Genomic DNA, 23,050 nt, shown 5'->3' with positions numbered 1-23,050 from the left:
TATGAGATAAAAAATATAGTTTTTGGTAGCGTATTTGCTAAATGTGTGACAAAAATATAAAATATAGTTTATTTTCAAAAAGCTAATTTTGTTAATTAAAAAAAGAAGAGACAAATAAACAAGAAGTTTTTTTTTTTTTTTTCTTTTTTTTTGCGCTGAGGATAGTAGATCTGTAATTCTGCTTAGCATTGTATATATAGTAGAAGAGATTAAATTCAGTCCAGAGCTGGCACAAAACATTGCTTTTACGCCAGCCAATGAAAACATGCCACATGATTCTCTCCGTTCCCTCTGTCCATAAAACATTGCTTTTTAATTCGTTCTCTCTCCGTTCCCTCTGTAACTCTCTCTACTTTACTCTTTCAATTTTCAGAGACAAAACTTTTACTATCTATTTGTGACTGATTCTCTCACACACACAAAAAGTTAGCCAACCCAAAGCAGAGTTTGTGTTCATAATCATCATCAAAGATCATCAAACACTCAAAAAGTCTCAAACTTTCCCCTTCATTGATTCATCCACCTCCATTCTGTGCTCAATAAAAGCAAATAATGACATCTTTCCTGCCACATTTATCCCATGCTTCTCAACCCCACCAAAACCAAACATGCTTCATGGACGGTCGTGGTAGAGCTAAGAGCACCAAAGCCAATTGGGTTCAAAAGGAGGCCGGTGGTTCAGTGCATCGGCACAGCCCTGTAATGTGTTACAAAACCCCTTTTCCCATTTTTTTTTTTTTATTGTGAAATTTTAGTTTAGAAAAGATAGTCTTTGTAGAATTTGTGATTTCTCTTTTAGATGTAAATTTTCTTTTGATTATGATGTCAAATGTGACATGTTTATGTAAAAAGTTGCAAATTTGAGATATGGGTTTCAGTCATTGTTGGATTAGTTTAAGGAATATTGTGAAAGACTTGCGAAAGACTTGCAAAAGACCCAAGTTGAATATTGTTGGATTAGGTCAAAACATGCATTTTGGTGTTACTTTTCTTTTCCTTCAACTTGAAGCATTGTTTCTGTCTTTGAAACTTTCAGATTTAATGCCCACTATGTTGATGCATAGATTAGTAGGGAAGATAAGTACCACAAAGAGAAGGAAAGCAATGGATTTGATGGTATGGAAAAGGAAGAAGAAAAAAAAAAAGCTAGAAGAGAGAGTTATAGAGGGAACGGAGAGAGAGAGAGAGAGAGAAAATCCAAAGAAGAAGAGACCAGAAGAATGTTATATAATTTGAAGGAGAACCACATGGTATGTTTTTATTGGCTGGCGTAAAAGCAGTGTTTTACGCCAGCTCCGAACCGAATTTAGTGTGTGTTTGGGAAGCGCGTTTGCACTTCCCAAATGCATATCTGCAACGCGCTTCCCAAATGTATATCTGCGTTTCTTCAGTTTTTTTTTTTTTTAATCCTTCTCAACCGAAACAATTGACTTTTCTCGTGAACAGTGCACATTGTGCACTGTTCACGGACCCATAAATTTCACTTTTTAACAATTTTTTCATTAAAAATGAGTCTCATGGTACTATTCACATATTTAAAAATTATTTTGCTATAGTGTTTTTTAGTTTTTAATTTTAGTTTTCAGCTGTATCCAAACAGACTCTTAATCTCATAGTAGAAACTTGATAAAGTATCTCACTAAAATGTTTACATTTAAGTGGTGTCTTTTATTTCTCTCTCAAAAAATAAAAAAAGTGGTGTTTAGTCGAGTACTGAAATCTATGTTTCTCACCACAAAAAAGAAAAAGAAAAAGGAAGAAGTGAAATCTTACATTAGATTTGGAAGGTGGATACCTTACCAAAAATCAAATGATTTCCATGGATGTCTCTACATAGTATTATTCCTATGAAAGCCATTTTTAAAATGAGGGGTATGGGCTGTAACGCCACGTGCAGCATTCACTCGAGCCATCTGGAATCAATTATCCATTGTTCCTCACCTAAATGCTTGTATTAAGCTGGCCTTTAAGTCCTCCCCTTATTCCTTGAGGTTTGGTGTTTACTGCAAGTGTTACAGCTGAGTTGTGGGCTGTTAGAGATGGTTTAAATTTATGCATCCAAACTTGACTAACTCTAATCTGTCTTCTTTGGTCAATATCTGCGGAGAGCTTTTAAGTAGGATCCCCAAACTGAGGTTAAACATCTCTTCAGAGAAGCTAACAAGTACGCTAGTGCACTGGCTAGAAGAAGGATTAACTTTCGACAGGTTTGCGTCAATTTCAAGCCTAGCGCACGCCATGGTGCAAGAGAGACTGGATCAAATGATTAGAGAAAGGCAGGAGGCAAGACAAGGGGAAAGAAGAAGGCAAAGCAGTGAAGGGACTAAGTTCATTGTAATGGTAGCCTTGGAAAATTGCTCTTATGATCCAAGAGAAGATTTTAGAGAGTCCATGGTCGAGATGATCATGACTAATCGCATTCAAGACCCAAAAGATCTTCGTAGCCTCTTGAATTATTATGTTTCAATGAATACGGATGAGTATCATGGAACTATACTTGAGGTTTTTCATGAGGTTTGCAGCAATTTATTTTTATCTTGTAAATGCCATTGATGAACAATAATGTGAAATTTTTATGTAAGGCTGGATTAATTAGCATGCATACGATGAATTGTGGAATGGTTTTTGATCTTTGTTTTGTCAAAGTACTCTCATATTATATATAGTAGATCTCTTTGATCTTTGGATGTGGGTCCATCCGTCGTAAATCGTTATCAAACTATGATTTAAATCCCATGGTAGGTAAGAGGGATAAGGTACCTAATGATGATGATTATTATTATTATTATTTTTGGGGTAGAAATGGCACTTCATTAAAAACTAAGAAGCAGAATTACAGATATGAACAAGGCGGTCATAAGACACGCCTGCAGAATCCAGCCTAAGCAACAGGGACACCTCCAATGGAGGGTCTAACAACACCACAAAATCCTGAGAAAGTAAAGCTCCCCTTCTAGCAAGGGTGTCGGTGCATTTATTCGCCTCTCGAAAACAGTGTTGAATACGAACCATAGGGATTTCCTTCAACCCTGCCTTAAAATCACTCACTAAAGTCCCTATACAATTCGGTTGATTTTCCTCCTTTTGCAGAAAATCCACAATGAGTTTCGCATCGAATTCAAACACAACAGCAGGAAGTTTTAAGGCAATGCACAGTCCGATACCATCTCTTAACGCCCACAGCTCTACCGCCACACTCGTGGTGCATCCAATGGCTCGAGCATATCCTTGAATCCACTCTCCCTTGTCATTATGGATCAGCCCTCCACCTCCTGCATGCCTCGGATTGCCAAGAGTTGAACCATCTGAATTTACTTTACACCAGTTAAGCGGCGACATACTCCAATTGACACCAATTCTATGACGGGCTTGAACCATTTTCCCATTTAAGCCAACGTGCGTAAACTCATTGGCTTTAGAAATAACTTCCATTCTTACACTCCTATTGGGTCTCTCATTCCTAAACAAAACCCATTTTGGCGCAGCCAAAGACTCCAAATTCCGAAGCAGAAAACGACCCCCCAATTTAGATTTAAAGCAGAGATTCTCTTCTTGCTGTAGCAATTAAGCTTCAGCCACTCAATGAGATTAATACCATAGAAAACAACCACGGAAAAAGGAAGAGGAAACGAGTCCCAAAAGCTTTTCACAGCACAACAATCCCTGAGGACATGTATAACAGTCTCGGTTCCATCACCACACAGCTGGCATAAAGTTGGCACATCCATGCCGCGGTTTGCAAGAACAGAGCGGACAAGTATGCTGTTGTAATAGCATTGCCAGAGAAAAAATTGGATCTTTGGGATGGTTTGAGCCTTCCAAATCCATTCCTCAACAAATTGGCGAGAAGCAATACCTATCGCCTCCAATGCAGCCAACCTGTAGGCTTCCTTAAGCTCAAAACTGCCACTCGGAGAGGAGGACCATGTGATCCGGTCTGTGTTCTGGGTAGAGAAGGAAATGGGCGTTGCTTTTAACTCCATCAGAAGCTGATCAGGGAAGGAAAAGGAGCATCTTTGCCAATTCCACCCGAAAAAGCTAACAACATCTTTTAATTGGACTTCCTCTTCTCCACGGTTAAGAGGACCTTCAATCAGGCTTCTAAGAGAGCCCTTATCCAACCATTTATCATACCACATAGAAAGTTTACTCTCTCTACCAACAGTCCACTTAGAACCTCTCTTAAAAATCAAATCGTCCTTTCGGATGGCAGACTAAGTAATAGAGCAAGTTCTAATGGGAGTATAGGAGTTGGAAATTCTTTGAGGGTTTCGATATTTTTGAGTCAGTACCTTGGCCCACAGAGAGTTAGGCTCCAAAGCGAGGCGCTGATTTAATTTAGCAAGAAGAGCAATGTTTTTGGCTTTGGCAGCCAGGATGCCCAGCCCACCTTCTTTCTTAGGCCTAGTAACCTTATTCCAACCAACCAAATGGAGCTTTTTCTTATTCTCTAAAGAACCCCAAAGGAAGTTACAGCTGAGCCTATCCACGTTGGCGAGGGGAACATCTTATACATCAAAGCCTCATTCTTGGAGTGCATAGCCATTCTCTGGTTGAAGTGGCTCATGTGCTCCACAGGATCTGTTTGACCATTATACATGGTGAACGTGGACTGGTTGAACAGCCAAGGGAGTCTCCCTCCCTTGATTCTGCGTGTAAAGGGTGACTTGGAAATTTGGTTGAGTGCTTTACTCATGGCGTCATTTCCCAAGCCTTTGGAAGATGAGTTTCTGTTTCTGTGCTCATGATGGTGCTCCTCATCATACAAGAAAGACTCACTAGGAGGAGTCCTTGATCTGCGTCTATAGTTACCATCCTCTTCACCGTCAGAAGAGAAGTCAGAAATAGATGGAGTTCGTCTTCTCCGTTCATGACGCAACTTCCTCTTTAAATGATCAATTTCTTGCTGCATGTTCTCGGCATTCTGTTCATGAGAGACGTGGCTCCCACCCTGAGATCGGCTTCTAGTATGGGTAGTGTGCACACTTCCCTCCTGGTCCCTTCTTTATTCAAGATCACGGAAGTGATCTTGTTGTTGAGACCCCATGGATTCTACCTAGTTTGGACATGAACCTACCATAACTGAGTAGGGATGGCAATTTTTCCCCACACCTCCCTGCTTCGCCCCGTGCGGGTTTTCCCTACCCCGCAAAGGTAATGGGGTGGGGATGGGGCAAGATTTTAGCCTCGCACCACGGGGTGGGGCGGGGATGAGTTTAGATTTTTTAGACCCACCCCGCCCTGCCCCTCCCCGTCCCCTTTTAGTAACTTATTTGAAAATGTAAAACATTAAATAGTTTCATTGCATCATAATAACACACTACTAGATACGTATGTATTAGTGTTGGCAAACAATGTCGAAGTGCAAGCCCTGTTGTGTTTTAGAGTTGTTATTCAAGATCAAGATAAAGACCCAAGATCATCTCAAGAAAAAGAGGTTGTTCTTAGATCAGTGGCAGCTCAATAGCAACCTTGATCTACCTAGAATTGCATGACAAAATTTCGTAAAGGCTCATTAAGCTGTCCTTCAGCCTTGATTTGAGCCTTACTTGTTAGTATAAAGAGACATTATAAGTCAACCTAAATGAGGTTTTTAGAGGAGAGAAAGTTGTGTGTATCTAGGGTTTGTAACCAAGTAGCTCAATTTCACCATACTAGTGATATCAAAGTAAATTTGAAGAACAATTGGTGAAGAAGCTAAAGTCATATTGCCCAGCACAAACTTCTTGTCATAAAGAAAACCTTCAAAGTTTCTTGGAATCAGTTGGAGGTTTCGGTTGTATTGCAAGTGTGACATCATTTGTGAAGCATAAAGATAATTGAAACGTTCAGAGGTTTTGAAGTTCTAGAAGGTTTTTCGGCTTGTTGTTCTATTAAGATTGTAGAGTTTAAGTAAAGGTTTATGTTAGACTGTGAACGCTTTTAATTATAGGGGATTGCATTGTTAGGGAAGGTTTTCCTTAAAGCGGTTAATTTTTCCTTAAAGCATCTGCAATGAGGTTGCTAGATTGACTAAAAGTCAATTTAGCAACTAATACCTCAAAAAGTGCTCTACAGCAAAGAAGGAAAACTCAAAATAATTTGAGTATGAGCTACAGTGAGCTGCTAGAGATAGCAGCTTAATGTAGCTTAAAACTTACAAAAAATAATTTTTAAATGTGTGGTTTAAAAATAAAGTATTTTAATTTGTCAATGGTTGTGATTGCTATTTATTATGTTGGATATATTATTTTATTGTATTTTTATATTATTTTAATTTGTTGAATGTTAAAATAAAACATTTGATATTGGGTGTATTATATAGTGGGGTGTTAAAATAAATAAAGTAGTGTTTTGAGTTGTTATAAAATATAGCTTTTGAGTTGCTAAAGCTATATTTTATAGCAATTTTGTTGTGATGTTCTTAAATAGTTTTCCTTTGGATTTCCACTTTGTTACAATGCAAATGTTCCTTTTTATTTATGCAATTAGTGTCGCCATTCGTACTATGTCATATGAATATTTGTGTCATTGGTTGATTTGGTGTAATTGGACTAAATTGGTTAAATTCTTTGTATAAAACTTAACTGGGGCGCAAGGTTATCAACACAAATTACTTTAAAATGGAGCAATCAATAATGAAAAATTCGTATACTCTGTCAAATAATATCTTACAAGTATTTGCAAGAGTTTGACAAAATTTAAAAACAAACATAGGTAGTATTTCAGCTTAGTTAAAAAGTTTAATTATATGTATGTAATTGTGTTTATTTTAAAATACCTTTGCGAGTATGCATTGAGTTTTAAAGAAAAAATAGTGGGTTAATCCACATTAGAGAATGAATGTAAGTAAAAGAGGTTTAAAGCCTATGCTATATATCTAAAAGTTAGACATTTTGGATATATATTACTATAAGTTTTTTTTAAAAAAAACTTCCCCTCTCTCCCCGTGTGTGTGTTAAAAATTATAGTATTCTAAAAAAAAAAAGTTAAAGCTAGTTAATGTTAAAATTTAAATAAAATTATTCATTCTTTTCTTAGGCGAAACCCCATTATTAATAGAGTAGTAGTGTTACATGTACAACATTTTAACAATAAATCTTAGTTAGAGCATTAATATAGGGGTTGTAAAACCCCAAATTGATATTTTAGAACCCGAAAACATTAAAACTCTCCTTTATTTGGGTGTGTAAACTCAAATTTTATTTTTTTTTATTTTTTTATAACCATGCTACAATGAATTCTTACTTATAAGAAATATTGTAGCAAGTTGCTATAAATTATTTATTCTTAAATATTGTCCTTCTCCTCTCTCTTCTTTTCTTAGGCACTCCTCTCCTCCCTCTATGTTTCTCAAATCCTAGACTCTCTCTCTCTCTCTCTCTCTCTCTCTCTCTCTCTCTCTCTCTCTCTCTCCACCGCATGCTTCGAGGTGTAGATTAGTGTTGTGGTAGTGATTGTTCATTGTTTAGGTCAGCAGTCTTTAGTCCTTTTATTTGTTGTTGCTTGGGCAGATTTGTACCGATGGATTTGGTTGTGGTGGTTGTGATTTGTTCCAATGGGTTTGTAGTTTGTTGTGGATGGGTTTATGGCAGATTTCGGTGGGTTTGTTGTTTTGGTGGTGGTTGTTGATTATAGCATGATGGTGACAATTGTGGTTGTTATGGTTGGTGGTGTGGCTAGTTGTGGTGGTTTCTTTGGTTGTTGGTGGTGGTTTCAATTTAGGTTGGTGGTGGAGGCTATGTTTTAGTGGTAACTGGTTGATTTGGCTTTTGGTGGTGGGTAGTTGATGGGTTGTCCTGAGTTTGGATGGTGGGTGGTTGAGAGAGAGAGAGAGAGAGAGAGAGAGAGAGAGAGAGAGAGAGAGAGAGAGAGAGAGAGGCCAAATCAGAGAGGAGAGAGACAAGAGAGATGGATTAGTTTTATATTTATTTTATTGGGTAGTTTTTATTATTTTATTAGGTTGTATGTAAATATAAGAAATCGGATGTTGTGTGTATTGTTAAATGAGTTGATAAAATAGATAAAAATATTTTTTTAGAGTATAAAATAAGTATTTTTTTAGAAACTTGAATTTGAATGCTCTTAAGAAGTTGTTATTGGCTTTCATTTGGATCCCTGACATCACTTTTTTATCTACTATTAATAGCTTGCCACATAAGTTTTGTTGTGAAATTGTTGTGAATATATTATGTTAGTGTCTTTATTCATCATTATAACAAACATTCATCCACTGACATGGGCTTGTGTACATTAAGACTAGAAAGTAGAAACAACCTAAGAGCATTAGCATGAGCCGATGGGAAATAGCATAAGAGGTCAATTTTACACATTCTACCCTAAAAATACCCACATCAATTAAGTTAAAGTATTGTGTAAATATCCATTGTTGTTACAGCGTGTAAATTATATTATTCATATGTATTTTATATTTTATTCTTCTTTTCTATTACCCTTGATATTCTCTCTCTCTCTCTCTCTCTCTCTCCCTTAGTCTCTTCTCTCTTTGCCTCATTAGATATGCTCTCTAAACATAGAATCCTCACACAACTCAACATTAGATACAATTCACCTACACAATCCCATAGTCAAGACTAAACCCATAAATAAAAACACAAATCACAGCCATACCATTGCAACAAACATAGCCACTGCCACTGCTAGAGCTTCGACAAACTTTGCTTCACCCTAAAGCCATCACAAACATCCAGCAAGTAACTTGGGAAATTAAGAAGCTGTGTTTTTAAATTTGATTATAGTATTTGTTTTGGGTTAGATTTGATATTTGAGAATTTGTAGGTGTTGGTTTGGTGTTGCTTTGACTGGGTCTTTCTGCATGTGTGGCTTCAAGCTTGCTGGTTTAGTTGAAGGGGGTGGTTGGTCGAGGAGAGAGAGATATGATTTGAGAGAATTATAAAAATTGAAAAAGAATAGTATATTTTGATGAAATGTAGTGTAAAATAGATAATTTGACGTAGTGGCAGAATCACATTGGGACCAAAGGGGCTCTGCCCCCTTAAGAAGCTGTGTTTATAAATTTGATTATAGTATTTGTTTTGGGTTAGATTTGATATTTGAGAAATTTGTAGGTGTTGTTTTGGTGTTGCTTTGACCGGTCTTTCTGCATGTGTGACTTCAAGCTTGCTGGTTTAGTTGAAGGGGTGGTTGGTTGAGGAAGAGAGATATGATTTGAGAGAATTAAAAAAATTGAAAAGGAATAGTATATATTTTGATAAAATGTAGTGTAAAATAGATAATTTGACATAATGGCAAAATCACATTGGGACAAAGGGGCTCTGCACCACCCCCCCCCCCCAAAAAAATTTGGAACAAATTTAGTGTGTATATATATATATATATATTTTGGACTTATCCTAACCATTTGAAAATATTTAAGGAAATCTTAACATTTTGGCCCCAATATTCGGATAAGTCCAAAATTACATATTACTTTCATTGAAATGGAACAATCCAATTAGTGATGAATATATATGTCAAAAATTACGACAAGTAGACATTTTTCGGCATCTTAAGATGAACAAATAGTTATTTTAGAAAATATCTCACAAAATAAAAGAAAAAAAAAAAATCTAATTTTTCACCCTAAGGGCTTACTTGCACAGCAACAGCAGAAAGATTGAAGATCTTTTTGATTTGCCGCACCAGCACATAGTTGCAAACATTTTGCTCATCACAGGATAGGACACAGGTTACTCTCTCTCTCGCTCTCTTTGTCTGAACGTCTCTCTCTATGGCGTCTCAACTCTCTCATTCTCTCAACTGCTCTGTCCGCCTTCTTTTTCTTTCTGTTCTTTGTTTTTTTCCTTTCCTCTAGGCTCTAGTTTTCATCGTTTAAAATGTAACAAAACTTCTGTGTAAATAATAGTTGCAGACAGCAGACTAGATAAACTCGTGTATCAGTCAGTGTGTGGTTAAAATCTCCTCTAGAATCTCTACCAAAGCAAGGTTGTAGCCATTCCCATAATCCCACTTTCCAAGTTACTTTTTCTTTCATCTTTTTATAATTTGACTTTTTTTTTTACCATATATTTAATTAAAATAACTCATATATCATATAACATTACTTGTACCGATTAAAATATATACTATTTATCATTTATATAAATTAAATTGCATGTACATTATTATTCTAGATTTTATATATAGTATGGATGTAATTAATTTGAAAATGCCTAATGTTTCCCTTTGTTTCTTGATCGTATCTTGTGCTTCTTTTTTAGTTGAATAAACTTCAGTTTACCATTAAAAAATGTAATTAATATATACACATAAATTTTTTTTTCCTAATTTTATATATGGCCCCCTAAAGATAAATCTCTTTCTTCGTCACTAATCTGATGTATATATGGTGTTTTGAAAAATTAATGTATAAAATAGAAAAACTAAATTCTTATGGTTCTTATGCTAAAAGTAGTGTCGGGTCTTGTTTTTTAGGATGTTTATTTTGTTGGGTCAAAAGGGATTGTAATGTACTTGCTCATGCAGTAGCAAAGTTATCACTTAGTTTTAAAGAGTTTTATTTTCAATAAGGATAATCTTTCGAGAGCCTTAGCTGCTATCTATAAGGTAGATTTTCCATCCATTCAAGAAATTTTTCTTGAATGGAAATTGCAGACAATTATAAAAGAAAGAAAAAAAGAAAAAAGAAAAAAAAAAAGAAGACAAACTTTTGCACACATTGATGCAAATATTCTGAAGTAAGAAGATAACCACGCCAATATTCAATTACTGATTCTGTCACCACTCACACGAACTGAATCAGTATGCAACTACACAACCCAAAAGTCAGAAGGAGGAAGAAACAGAAGCACTTGGAAGTTGGAAGTACCCCATGCCTTCACCGGAATTATAAACGTCCACAGCTCAGCTCTGCCCTAGTAAAATTAATCTATTTTAAAATTTTAGATATATATTTTTAGTTTAAGCTAAGGTACATAGGGATGTTTCATTTTTTATATGATACATATATAAGGATGTTTCAGATGTAATTATTGGTGAATTAGTATTGAGCTCAAAGCAAATATATTGATGCCATAGGCTCATAGCAACTTCAAAGTTCAAGCACGTGATTATCATATATTGAAGCAAACCAAGACCCTCATGAAGCAAAATGAAAGCCCAGCTTATACCTTCTTCTTTTTTCTTTTCTTTTTTTTTTTTCTTTTTTTTTTTTTTTTTTTTTTAAAGAGGGTTTTAACCTATAGCATCCATTCTAAATAGCTCTTTATCATCAGACCAAAACACTAATCAGTTTTTGGTGTAGACGGAGATTGAACCCCAGATTTCTTATACAACCATCAGAGACTTTATTAGTTGAGTTAACTAGAATTCATAAATCGAGTTATGGATTACAATAGGATCCACCAATATATTTGTGTTTCAATTAATTGATTAACTTTAAATTATGGCAAAAACGTGAAAAAAAAAAATGCACAAAAAGTAACTATGTACGTAGTGGTAACTTATGACCATTATAGAATATAAGCATAAACTATATGTATAATTTGTGTTCAGATTTCAGAATGCCATGTCGTCTAAAAATTTTATATGACATAATACTGGAAACACTTTTTGAGCTGTAATATTTAATGGATACCAAGAAATGGACAAATTTTAAGTGTAGATGATTTTTTATTCATTAAGATCTCAATACTTGAAAACAAAAATATAACATATGCTTGTAGTGCAAATTATTTGACAAATTCAAAATTCAAAGCATAGTAAGTTTCGAAATTGGGGCGGAGGTAGGCCATGCTCCCCTGGCTTTTTCAAATTTCTCCCTCCTCTGTTTTTTGGGATAATTCTTCCTTCTCTATTTTATTGATTTTTAAAATTTTGTCTAAATTTCACTTTAAAAAAAAGACAGACAGAAATTTTATTTAAGAGGTAATATGAGCTAAATCAAATTATAGAGATTCCAAAGCTATAGGAGGAGAGTCCTCAATCCAAATTACATCATTTGAAATATGTCTAAATTTCACTTAATATACCCCCATATTTTTTAAAAAGTTGCACAAATATTCAATTAAAGTATTCATATATATATATATATATATTTAACATTCAATAGTTTTTCATACAACTCATTAACTTTAATAGTATTTAAAGTATATATTTCCAAAAATTTATATGAAAATATTTTAATAAAAAGTATTTTTCTATTCCAAAAAAAAACTCTTCTTCATTTTGTACTTAGTGAGCGTTTGGATAGCAAGTCTACTTGTTGCGTTTTGCAAGTTTTGCGTTTTTTGTTTTTGTTTTGTTTTTTTTTTGGTTTTCACGCGTTTCAAGTGTAATGCGGCAACTGTTCATCAACAGTAGCCGCATTATTTGACTTTTCAGCCAGTGAACAGTGCACTGTGCACTGTTTATGGGTCTCACAAATTTCATTTTTTAACAATTTTTCATTAAAAATGGGTCCCACAACACTATTCACACATTTAAAAATTATTTTGCTACAATGTTTTCAGTTTTCAATTTTCAGTTTTCAGCTATATCCAAACAGACCCTTAGAGAGTTAGGGAAATAGGAATGCGTTGATTTTTTTTTTTTTAATTTTTTTTCCATTTTAAAAAAGCATGTTATGATTTTTACACTTAAAACTTCTGGACTTGTTCTACTTTATCATCCATAAACAATATATAATATATATATATATATCATTTACTATTGTTATTATTATATTTCCATTATTTTACATTGTAAATGTTACTACATGCAAAAGTGAAATTTATTATTTAATTTATTTGAAATTAATTAATTTGTATACATTTTATATTTTTTGAAATTATTATTATACTCTAATCTATAATCTATAATTTATTTAACAAAAAATTAAATTGATAAATTTGAAGAATATTAGTTGTGATAAATATAGTTTAAATGATATATATATATATATTTATTTACTTTTGGAGAAGAAGAATAATACTAATTACATAAGACTTAATAGAAGAAAATATTTATTTAAAATTATATAAAAATTATTTAAATAAAGTTTTTAATATAAAAGAAAAATAATATATATAATAAATCCTTTTAAAGATATATTTTATGTATAAGTTATACATCTATATGTGTATTACTTTTTGGATTCAAAATCATATTGAAAGCTCAAAAATGTGTTGAAAACACAAGAGCTATTTAGTCCCCTAAATTAAAGTTACGGCTCGATTGATTTTAAACTAACTTAATACTAAGTGCGGAATAGTGTAAAAGCGAGCGGATAAACAAACAAGATACTCTAATCCATAATCAAAGCAACACAGTAGTAAAATGGAATGTAAAAGAGTAGGAAAGAAAGATGTAAACACAAGATAACACGCCGATGTGTTATTGAAGAGGAAACCGAAGAACTCGGCGAAAAACCTCTTCGCCACCCTTCAAGTGGAAATCGATCCAGTAGACAATCAGTTGGGATACTTGGGTTAGCAAGAGATCCTCCACACCTAATTTACCCGATGTATCTAAGTCCTCCAAGCTCCTACTCCAACAAAACTTCTTGGAACTATGTCTTGTCTAGTTCTCCGGATCCCACAACAAGCTCCATGTTGCATATACCATCATTGGCTTCTTCCAATACTTTCCAGCAGTACCAAAACTTCACTTGACACTCTGAAAGGGTGTGGTAAGTGTTTGGACTATCAACCTCTCAATGGTATGGAAATGGAGAGGTAGGAGTTGAGGAAATTCCACAAGCAAATGTGTAAAGGATTGTGGGTATAACAATCTCTAACTCTCAAGGTGTTTGACTAGGGTTTTTTCTTAGAAGTACTCCTCAACATTTTTGGGTAATGTGGGTGTATATAGTGTAGGCACAGAAAGTGTGTATCAGAATAGACAGTCTGGCAGAACAGAATGTCTCATGGGTATCTTGCGGGAAGGCCTTACCTGTAAGATACTTGCGAAACACAGCTGTCTCCATCCTGACCTGACTCTTCACATTCCAACATGTGCAAGTCACATGAGTCACTTCGCGGGATGCTTAGTCGCGAGCTACCCGTGAAAACTCTTCAGTCTTCAATTGCTTGAGTCTTCATGCACTCTCTCTGTCTATCACACAACCCTTAGAATCAAATCCCACAATAAATACATGGTACAAAAGATTGAATAAAATTACAANTATATATATATATATATATATATCATTTACTATTGTTATTATTATATTTCCATTATTTTACATTGTAAATGTTACTACATGCAAAAGTGAAATTTATTATTTAATTTATTTGAAATTAATTAATTTGTATACATTTTATATTTTTTGAAATTATTATTATACTCTAATCTATAATCTATAATTTATTTAACAAAAAATTAAATTGATAAATTTGAAGAATATTAGTTGTGATAAATATAGTTTAAATGATATATATATATATATTTATTTACTTTTGGAGAAGAAGAATAATACTAATTACATAAGACTTAATAGAAGAAAATATTTATTTAAAATTATATAAAAATTATTTAAATAAAGTTTTTAATATAAAAGAAAAATAATATATATAATAAATCCTTTTAAAGATATATTTTATGTATAAGTTATACATCTATATGTGTATTACTTTTTGGATTCAAAATCATATTGAAAGCTCAAAAATGTGTTGAAAACACAAGAGCTATTTAGTCCCCTAAATTAAAGTTACGGCTCGATTGATTTTAAACTAACTTAATACTAAGTGCGGAATAGTGTAAAAGCGAGCGGATAAACAAACAAGATACTCTAATCCATAATCAAAGCAACACAGTAGTAAAATGGAATGTAAAAGAGTAGGAAAGAAAGATGTAAACACAAGATAACACGCCGATGTGTTATTGAAGAGGAAACCGAAGAACTCGGCGAAAAACCTCTTCGCCACCCTTCAAGTGGAAATCGATCCAGTAGACAATCAGTTGGGATACTTGGGTTAGCAAGAGATCCTCCACACCTAATTTACCCGATGTATCTAAGTCCTCCAAGCTCCTACTCCAACAAAACTTCTTGGAACTATGTCTTGTCTAGTTCTCCGGATCCCACAACAAGCTCCATGTTGCATATACCATCATTGGCTTCTTCCAATACTTTCCAGCAGTACCAAAACTTCACTTGACACTCTGAAAGGGTGTGGTAAGTGTTTGGACTATCAACCTCTCAATGGTATGGAAATGGAGAGGTAGGAGTTGAGGAAATTCCACAAGCAAATGTGTAAAGGATTGTGGGTATAACAATCTCTAACTCTCAAGGTGTTTGACTAGGGTTTTTTCTTAGAAGTACTCCTCAACATTTTTGGGTAATGTGGGTGTATATAGTGTAGGCACAGAAAGTGTGTATCAGAATAGACAGTCTGGCAGAACAGAATGTCTCATGGGTATCTTGCGGGAAGGCCTTACCTGTAAGATACTTGCGAAACACAGCTGTCTCCATCCTGACCTGACTCTTCACATTCCAACATGTGCAAGTCACATGAGTCACTTCGCGGGATGCTTAGTCGCGAGCTACCCGTGAAAACTCTTCAGTCTTCAATTGCTTGAGTCTTCATGCACTCTCTCTGTCTATCACACAACCCTTAGAATCAAATCCCACAATAAATACATGGTACAAAAGATTGAATAAAATTACAATAAAATTTGGCACAGAATATAAGCCAACAAAACACATAGTTGTAAATAACAACTTTTCAAATATACTATATTATAAAATTTGGGCTTAGAAGCCATGGTTGCGTCAAATAATTACATCAAATTTAAAATAACAAAACATGCATGGGCAATGGTTTTTTTTTTTTTTTTGGGTGTGTGTGTATATATGTGTTTTTTTTCCCACATTTTTTGTCTGGATAAACGTGCATCCTAAGTGGTTTAAGATTTACATTTTATTCTCTTTTTAATAAAAAGAAAAAAAATGTTAATTGTGACAATTATTTTCCTAATATATATATATATATATATGTAATAATTATCATTCTCTTATAATTTTGTTTGTATTTTTTCCCTATGTATTTTTTTTATAAAAAATACTTGATAAACATGTGTGGGGGCCCGAGGACTGAGGAAAGGGTTGTTGAACTATAAAGTTGATATTGGGGCATTACATATCCAAAGAGGGAGGTTTCCTGAGGATAAAAGGAAAAGAGTAAAAGGTTTTTAGGAGCTTCAGGTGGGAAGGATTGGCTGAGGAAAGAGAATCATGAGGAGTAGGGGAAGTTTTCAGCTAGAAGTAGCTAGTTGCCTCCGGATTAAATGGTGGGCAACATCTTTATCAGCTACATTTGATGAGGAAGTGACTTGAATAGTGTAATTCATTGCTAAGCAACTTCTTCTACCACTTTCCTCAAATGTTTAAAAGGACAGGTGTCGCTAGGAGAAATTTGGTAGGTAAGGATGGGGGGTCAGGATGTGAAGTGAAGGGAGTATATAAGAAAAAGATGGTTCTCAGAGAAAGGGGGGAGACACAAATATCAGAAAAGAAAAAAAGTAACAATAAGAACATTGAGAGAAGAGAGTGAATAGTGTATTTTTCTGTGTATCATTGGCCTCCTCGGGCAGTCTTGTACTTAGACATTTGCTCAAATACTCTATAATATTAAGCCTTTCTTCCTTATTTCCATCATCGGGCAAGGCCTTCTCTTGTTGTTTGATTTCATCTCTTACATATTTATTGATTTGGGCTATAGTTGAACTATACAAACCCATTGTTCTAAGTGGGCTTGGGCGGTTAGATTTTTTTGGTCCTTACAATTGGCACCGTCTGTGGGGACATCAAGGTGCTGTGGAGTTGTCCTGAGGAGTCATGGCTAATGTAGGCCTGGATAGGGAAGAATCGGTTGGCTTGCAAAGGGAGAACCAGTTTGTTAACTTGGAGAGAAAGAGAGATAGGAAATTCACCCCAAGCATTATGGTAAAGTCCTACCACACAGACCGTACTGAGTGGAGTCATTCAAGGACAAGGAGTCATGTCTCACATGATCAAGAGACACGGAAGTTGCAATAGGAGATAGATCACCTATGCAGGAGGTTGAGATGTAGGGAGCCTGATAGGAGGATTCCACCATCATCATCAAGTGATGGGTTAGGGGGAAGCAAGGATCACTCATATCGCCATAGGTCTAGAACTCTGTCTAGTGAGTCCTACTTTGTGTCTTTACGCCAGGATAAGTTGGAAAAGGACAGAAACAGGCGTGAGAAAGGGTTTTCCCATCGTGGCATGGGGAATGATGCCATGAGTAAACCCTACAACAAATTTCTAAGTCACCTTTTGTTAGGAGAATCAACAAGGCCATGCTCCATTATCGGTTCTCTCAGCCAACTTTCACCATTTAAAATGGAAGGACTGATCCTGTGGAGCATGTTAGCCACTTTAATCAGAAGATGGCGGTTCATTCTGGTAATAAGGCTCTTATGTGAAAAGTTTTCCCCTCCAACCTCAGGTCGGTAGCTATGCATTGGTTTAATGCCTTGGATGAGGGGTCAATAGGGTCCTTTGAGGAGTTGATGAAGGCATTCGGCGCTAGATTCATAACGTGCAGTAGAGTCCCCAAGCCAGTAGATTCTCTGTTGTCTATGACGATGAGGGAGGGAAAGACCCTTAAGACTTACTCAAATAGGTATTGGGAAACGTACAATAAGATAGATGGAGACTTTAAGGATGTGGTAGAGAGAACCTTTAAGGTTGGCCTCCCTACAGAGCATGAGTTGAGGAAGTCATTAACGATGAAGTCTGCTTTGAATATGCGCTAGTTTATGGATCGCATAGATAAGTATAAATGGGTAGAGGAGGACCAAGTATAGAGAAAAGGTAGAGCTAAGATGCTCCTAGAGAAGAGGGATCCTCAGGAAGGAGGATATCATAATAATCAGCCCAGAAGAGATTTCCCTAATTAGATGTCATCCACAGGGGCTCAATTGGTTAATTTGTTGTTTAAGAAGGCAGTTTATCAAATATTGGAGAAGATAAAAAAGAGCCATATTTCAAATGGCCTAATAAGATGGGTAGGGATTCATCTAGAAGGAACCAAATCCTTTATTGCCATTACCATCAGGATAGCAGACACACAACGGAGGACTGCAGGACCTTGCTTGATCACCTGAATCAGTAGGTGAAGGCAGAGAAGCTCAGTCAATTCTTACATCAGCCTACGGGACAGATCGAGTACTCGAGAGCTAGGTTTCATAGGGATGGTGTTCCTCGACTAGCCTTGGGCACTGTTAATGTGATCTTTGCCAAGCCAAGGAGTGTTGTTAGGGCGAGTTCCAGGGTCATGTTTGTGGTTAGGGGCCTTGACCTAGAGGCCAGAGATTAGGCCCCTAAAAGAGCTAGAGTGATGGCCACTCCTACTTTGGGTTTCTCTAAAGAGGATAAGGAGGGAACATTCTAGCCACATGATGATGGTTTGGTGGTTACCCTAAGGATCAGTGGATATGACGTAAAGAGGGTACTAGTAGATCAGGGAAGCGGAGTAGAGATCATGTAACCTGACTTGTATAAGGGGTTAAATTTAAAACCTGAAAACTTGGATGATGGGTTTTGACAGGAGGATGGTAATCCCTTGTGGAATGATAAGGTTACCCATGCAAGCTGGGGACGAGGAGGTGTAGGTCAACTTTTATCGTTGCAGAAGCCTACTCCCCTTACATAGCTATCTTGGCCAAACCTTGGCTTCGTGCTATGAGTGCGTTGTCTTTAGCCTTGCATTTGAAAGTCAAGTATCCCACTCAAGGAAGAGTGGGGGAGTTGGTTGGTAGCTAGGCAATGGCTAAACAATGTTTGGTGTCAACAATTACACAACATCCTGCAGATCTTGTTGTGGTAGCAAAGGATTAGGTCCCATAACACTTAAAGGGCCCTATAGGAGGCAGTAGGCCAAGGCGTATGAAGAGTTGTCCGAGGAGCTGGAGAAGGTGGTAATAAAGTAGGATGGGGGGAGAAATTTTCAAGTGGGATCCCAGTTGCCACCATTGGAAAAGGTGGAGTTAGTGAAGTTTTTGGAAGTCAACATTGATGTGTTTGCTTGGAGCACTTATGATGTACCAGGGATTGATCTTGAGTTTATATGTCATCAATTGAATATGAAACTCGAAGCCACACCACGTAAGTAACCTCCTCGGCACTCATCCAAAGAGCATGCCGAAGCAGTAAGGGTAGAAGTAAACAAGTTGAAACAAGTTGGAGCAATTAAGGAGATCTCCTACCTCGAGTGGTTGGCTAATATTGTGGTAGTAACAAAGAAGGTTTGCCTAAAGAATGGGAAGTGGTGTGTGTTTGTGGACTTCACTAATCTGAATAAAGTTTGCCCGAAGGACCCCTTTCCCCTCCCTAGGATTGATCAATTGGTGGATGCAATAGTGAGGCATCCTCGGATGAGTTTTTTGGATGCCTTCCAAGGGTACCATCAGATACCCTTATCACTATCTGATTAGGAGAAGACAGCTTCTCGTGTTTCTAATAGGAACTACCACTATCGGGTGATGCCCTTTGTCCCTAAGAATGCAAGATCCATGTATCAAAGAATGGTGACGTGAATGTTTAAGTCATAGATAGGGAGGAATATGGAGGCCTACATTGATGAGTGATAAAGAGCAGGTAGGTGGAAGAGCATTTGGCGGATTTGGGAGGAGTATTCTCAGTGTTGAGAGAATATAAGCTACTCCTGAATGCATCCAAGTGTTCTTTTGGGGTTAGCTCGGGAAAGTTTCTAGGCTACATGATAACGCACCGAGGGATTGAGGTCAACCTTGATTAGATTAGGGCTATTAACGGCTTGCACCCTCCTCGAAATCCCAAAGAGGTACATAAATTGACTGGGATGGCAGTGACTTTGAATAGGTTCATTTCTTGGTTAGCGGACAGGTGTCGTTCATTTTTCCAGCTTCTTTACAAGTGGAAGGACTTTCGTTGGACCAAGGAGTGTGTAGCAGCTTTTGAAGTTCTTAAGTAGTATTTGTCAAGTTCTCCAATCCTCTCCAAGCTTTGAGAAGGAGGAATTCTTTATGCGTACCTAGCAGTTACAAATTATGCTATCAATTTGGTCTTGGTTAGAAAAGAGGATGGGTCCAGAGGTCTGTCTACTATGTTAGTAAATCTTTGCAAGAGGCTGAGTCACGTTATTTACCCCTCGAGAAGGCAGTATTAGCCATTGTGCATGCCACTAGGAAGCTTTCTCATTATTTTCAGGCTTACATTGTGGTGGTGCTCACCCAGCACCCTTTGCAAGCTCCTTTATGAAAATCAGACTATACGGGCAGAATTGCCAAGTGGGGAACCATGCTGGGTGCCTATGATGTCAAGTACATGCCTCAGATTGTTATAAAAGGGCAGGTCCTAGCAGACTTTGTGGCAAAATTCACCGAGGGTACGATGAGTGAAATAGAGAGAGCATTAGGTGTTATGACCACCTCGACCATGGTTATTCACTCATGAGAAATGTACGCTGACAGAGTAGCTAGCAGAAAAGGGGTAGGGATAGGGATTGTGTTGATCACTCCCGAGAAGCTGGTAATGGAGAAATCATTACAGTTGGGTTTCCTAGCTACTAACAATAAGGCTAAGTATGAAGCTCTACTAGTTGGAGTGGCTATGGTTAGTCAACTAAGAGGAGAAGTGGTAGTGTTATATTCTGATTCTCGGTTGGTGGTGGGCCAGGTCAATGGAGAGTTTGAGGCTCGAGACGATAGGATGTAGGGATACCTTGCTAAAGTAAAGCAGGCTTGGGCCAAGTTCAGGAGCTTTGTTTTGAAGCAAATTCTGAGATGTCAGAACTCCCATGTAGACTCTTTGATCATCCTCATGCCAATACCAAACATGTATGGAAAATCAAAAACCCTGTTGGAGTTAATCCAGATGGAACCAAGAAGTAGGTTTCCTTAGCAGAAGCTGCTTTAAATTGGCAGGCAGAAAATGCTGTGGCCCAAAACCAAGTTCTTTCAAAGATACTGGATAATCAGCAAAAGATGGCTGAGGCCGTCACCCATACCTTTTCATCCTCAAACTCCCTTATTGAGGACCTGAAAAAGAAAATCCAAGCAATTGATCAAGAATTGGCAACCATCACAGCTACAGTCAGAGATCTGTATGCTTCTTTTCCTCTCATTGGACAGAAAGAAAAAGAAAGAAGGCAGTTGTTGCTGTAACTTCAATCCATGGACGGATCACAGAAAGAAACACCTCAGACTCCTCCTATACATGTCCATATGCCCCTTCAACCTCGCCAATCGTTATACAAAGACCTAACCGTACCATTGACCTCTCCTTTTTCCCCAATCTCTCCTTACCAAAGTCTGCAACCATTAGCCATAACACATCCAGACCATAATCCTTTCAAGCCAAGCAGAATTTTCCCTATCATAACCTACAATATCCCACCTCAACCTGAACCTCAAAACAAACCACAAACTGTACCAGGTCTGACCAAGAAAGACAAAGAACCTTTGTATCAACCTCCTGATCCAACTGTTGGTGCTTCTTCAAAGCCTCTAGATATGAACATGTTAGCAATAGACCCTAACCCCCTAAACCCAATTTCATTATTCCTCAAAACCCTCACCCTTGCTGATTCAAAAGAACCCTTTCTGCTCCCTGTAATTGAGGATTCTGAATTAGACCTATCAGATCTTGGTCTAGAGGAAGTGTTCATGACTAACACAGAACCAAAGGTAGAAGAAGAAGATGATGTTCTTCGACCCAAGCATCCCCCTCCTCCACCACCAATATTTCCCCCACCACCTATTATCCTAGATTACCAAACCAGATTGACTTATTCATCAACCACTGACTCCAAACATCTGTTCACTCTTGATAATATTCCCCCTTCTAAATGGCATGAAGAATTTTTCAACATGTACTCTTGGTGTATAGCAGAACTCCAAGCACCAAACGCCACTGTGTCTCAGATCATTGCTAAGTTTGTTGCAAGGATTATAGGAAGATTAAGAGAATGGTGGATTAATCTAGGAGAGTATAGGCAAAGACAGGCTGCTTAATGCAATACCTTGGAGGATTTTTTCACAATAATCCATAATGAGTTTCTTGGATCAGTGACTCACTACACTGATGTGGCAAGAGAAGAATTCCTATTGATGAAATGTTGTTCATTTGAAAGAAAATATTTGGAGAAACATTTTGACAGAATGTCAAGAAGATACTATTCTTTCAATGGAATGGATGATGTCAATGCCAAATATACTTTCCTCAATTCCCTTCCACAACCATTGGGAGATGAAACTCTTCGCATGATAAATCTCCAAAAAATAACATTGCAGCAAGCTTCCTTGGGAGAAATTTATTAGCATGTGCTCATTGCCCTAGAGAAACTCTGCAACCAGAGAAAATTTCTTTCAGAAATCAGCAAGATCCATGGCAAACTCAAGGATAATTGTAAAAAGAAAGATTTGCAGATCAAGTGCTATGACAAAGATTGTACCTGTCCAACAAAAAAGGGAGATCATTTCAAAAAATATTCCTGGAAGAAAAAGCATCATACAAGTCACAAGAAGAAATCTTTTCACAAAAAGAAATGGAAATTTCTCAGAAGAAAGCAGTTCAAAGGAAAAACCTCAAAGGTCTGTTTTGTATGCAGACGGCCAGGTCACTTTGCAAAAAATTGTCCAAAACGAGAGAAATCAGCAAAACTTTTGGAGCAGGCACAGATTCATGCAGATGATACTCCTTTTTCAGACGTGGAGTCCTTATTTTCATTGGATGATGAATACTCCCCTCAAGCCTTAGCAGTTATGGCTTATTCTACTTCTGAGGAAGAATCGGACTATGAAGAGGATTCAGACCCTGAAATTCAAGCCATCTTTACATCCCAGCCTATTATAGCTCCCCTAACCAGTACTACACCTATAGCCCAAGTAAACATCCTCCTTGATACTTATGCCAGACCCATTCCAGTAATAGCATTATTTGATACAAGAGCAGCGGCAACAATCCTCCATCCTAAGATATTACCCAAAGAATGCTGGTTATCTCATCATCAGATGTTCAGAGCAGCAAATGGAGAAAAATTTTTGATTACCCTGAAAAGTAAGCCCATCTTCATCAGAATCTTCCCAACACTCACCATTAGAC

General features: G+C 36.7%; 1 protein-coding gene across 1 annotated transcript; it reads left to right on the top strand.

The window, feature by feature from the left end:
* The first annotated feature begins 2,001 nt into the window (after positions 1-2,001).
* Positions 2,002-2,652, top strand: LOC112006891 (probable transcription repressor OFP9). Its single transcript, XM_024039189.2, has one exon. The coding sequence runs from the start codon at positions 2,053-2,055 to the stop codon at positions 2,551-2,553; it is 501 nt and encodes a 166-aa protein (XP_023894957.2). The 5' UTR covers positions 2,002-2,052; the 3' UTR covers positions 2,554-2,652.
* Positions 2,653-23,050: the final 20,398 nt, after the last annotated feature.

This window comes from Quercus suber, unplaced genomic scaffold (assembly GCF_002906115.3).
Source record: "Quercus suber isolate HL8 unplaced genomic scaffold, Cork oak 2.0 scaffold_31, whole genome shotgun sequence".
Taxonomy (NCBI): Eukaryota; Viridiplantae; Streptophyta; class Magnoliopsida; order Fagales; family Fagaceae; genus Quercus; species Quercus suber.
Note: the sequence above shows the minus strand (reverse complement) of the source record. Positions and strands in the feature narration are given on the sequence as shown.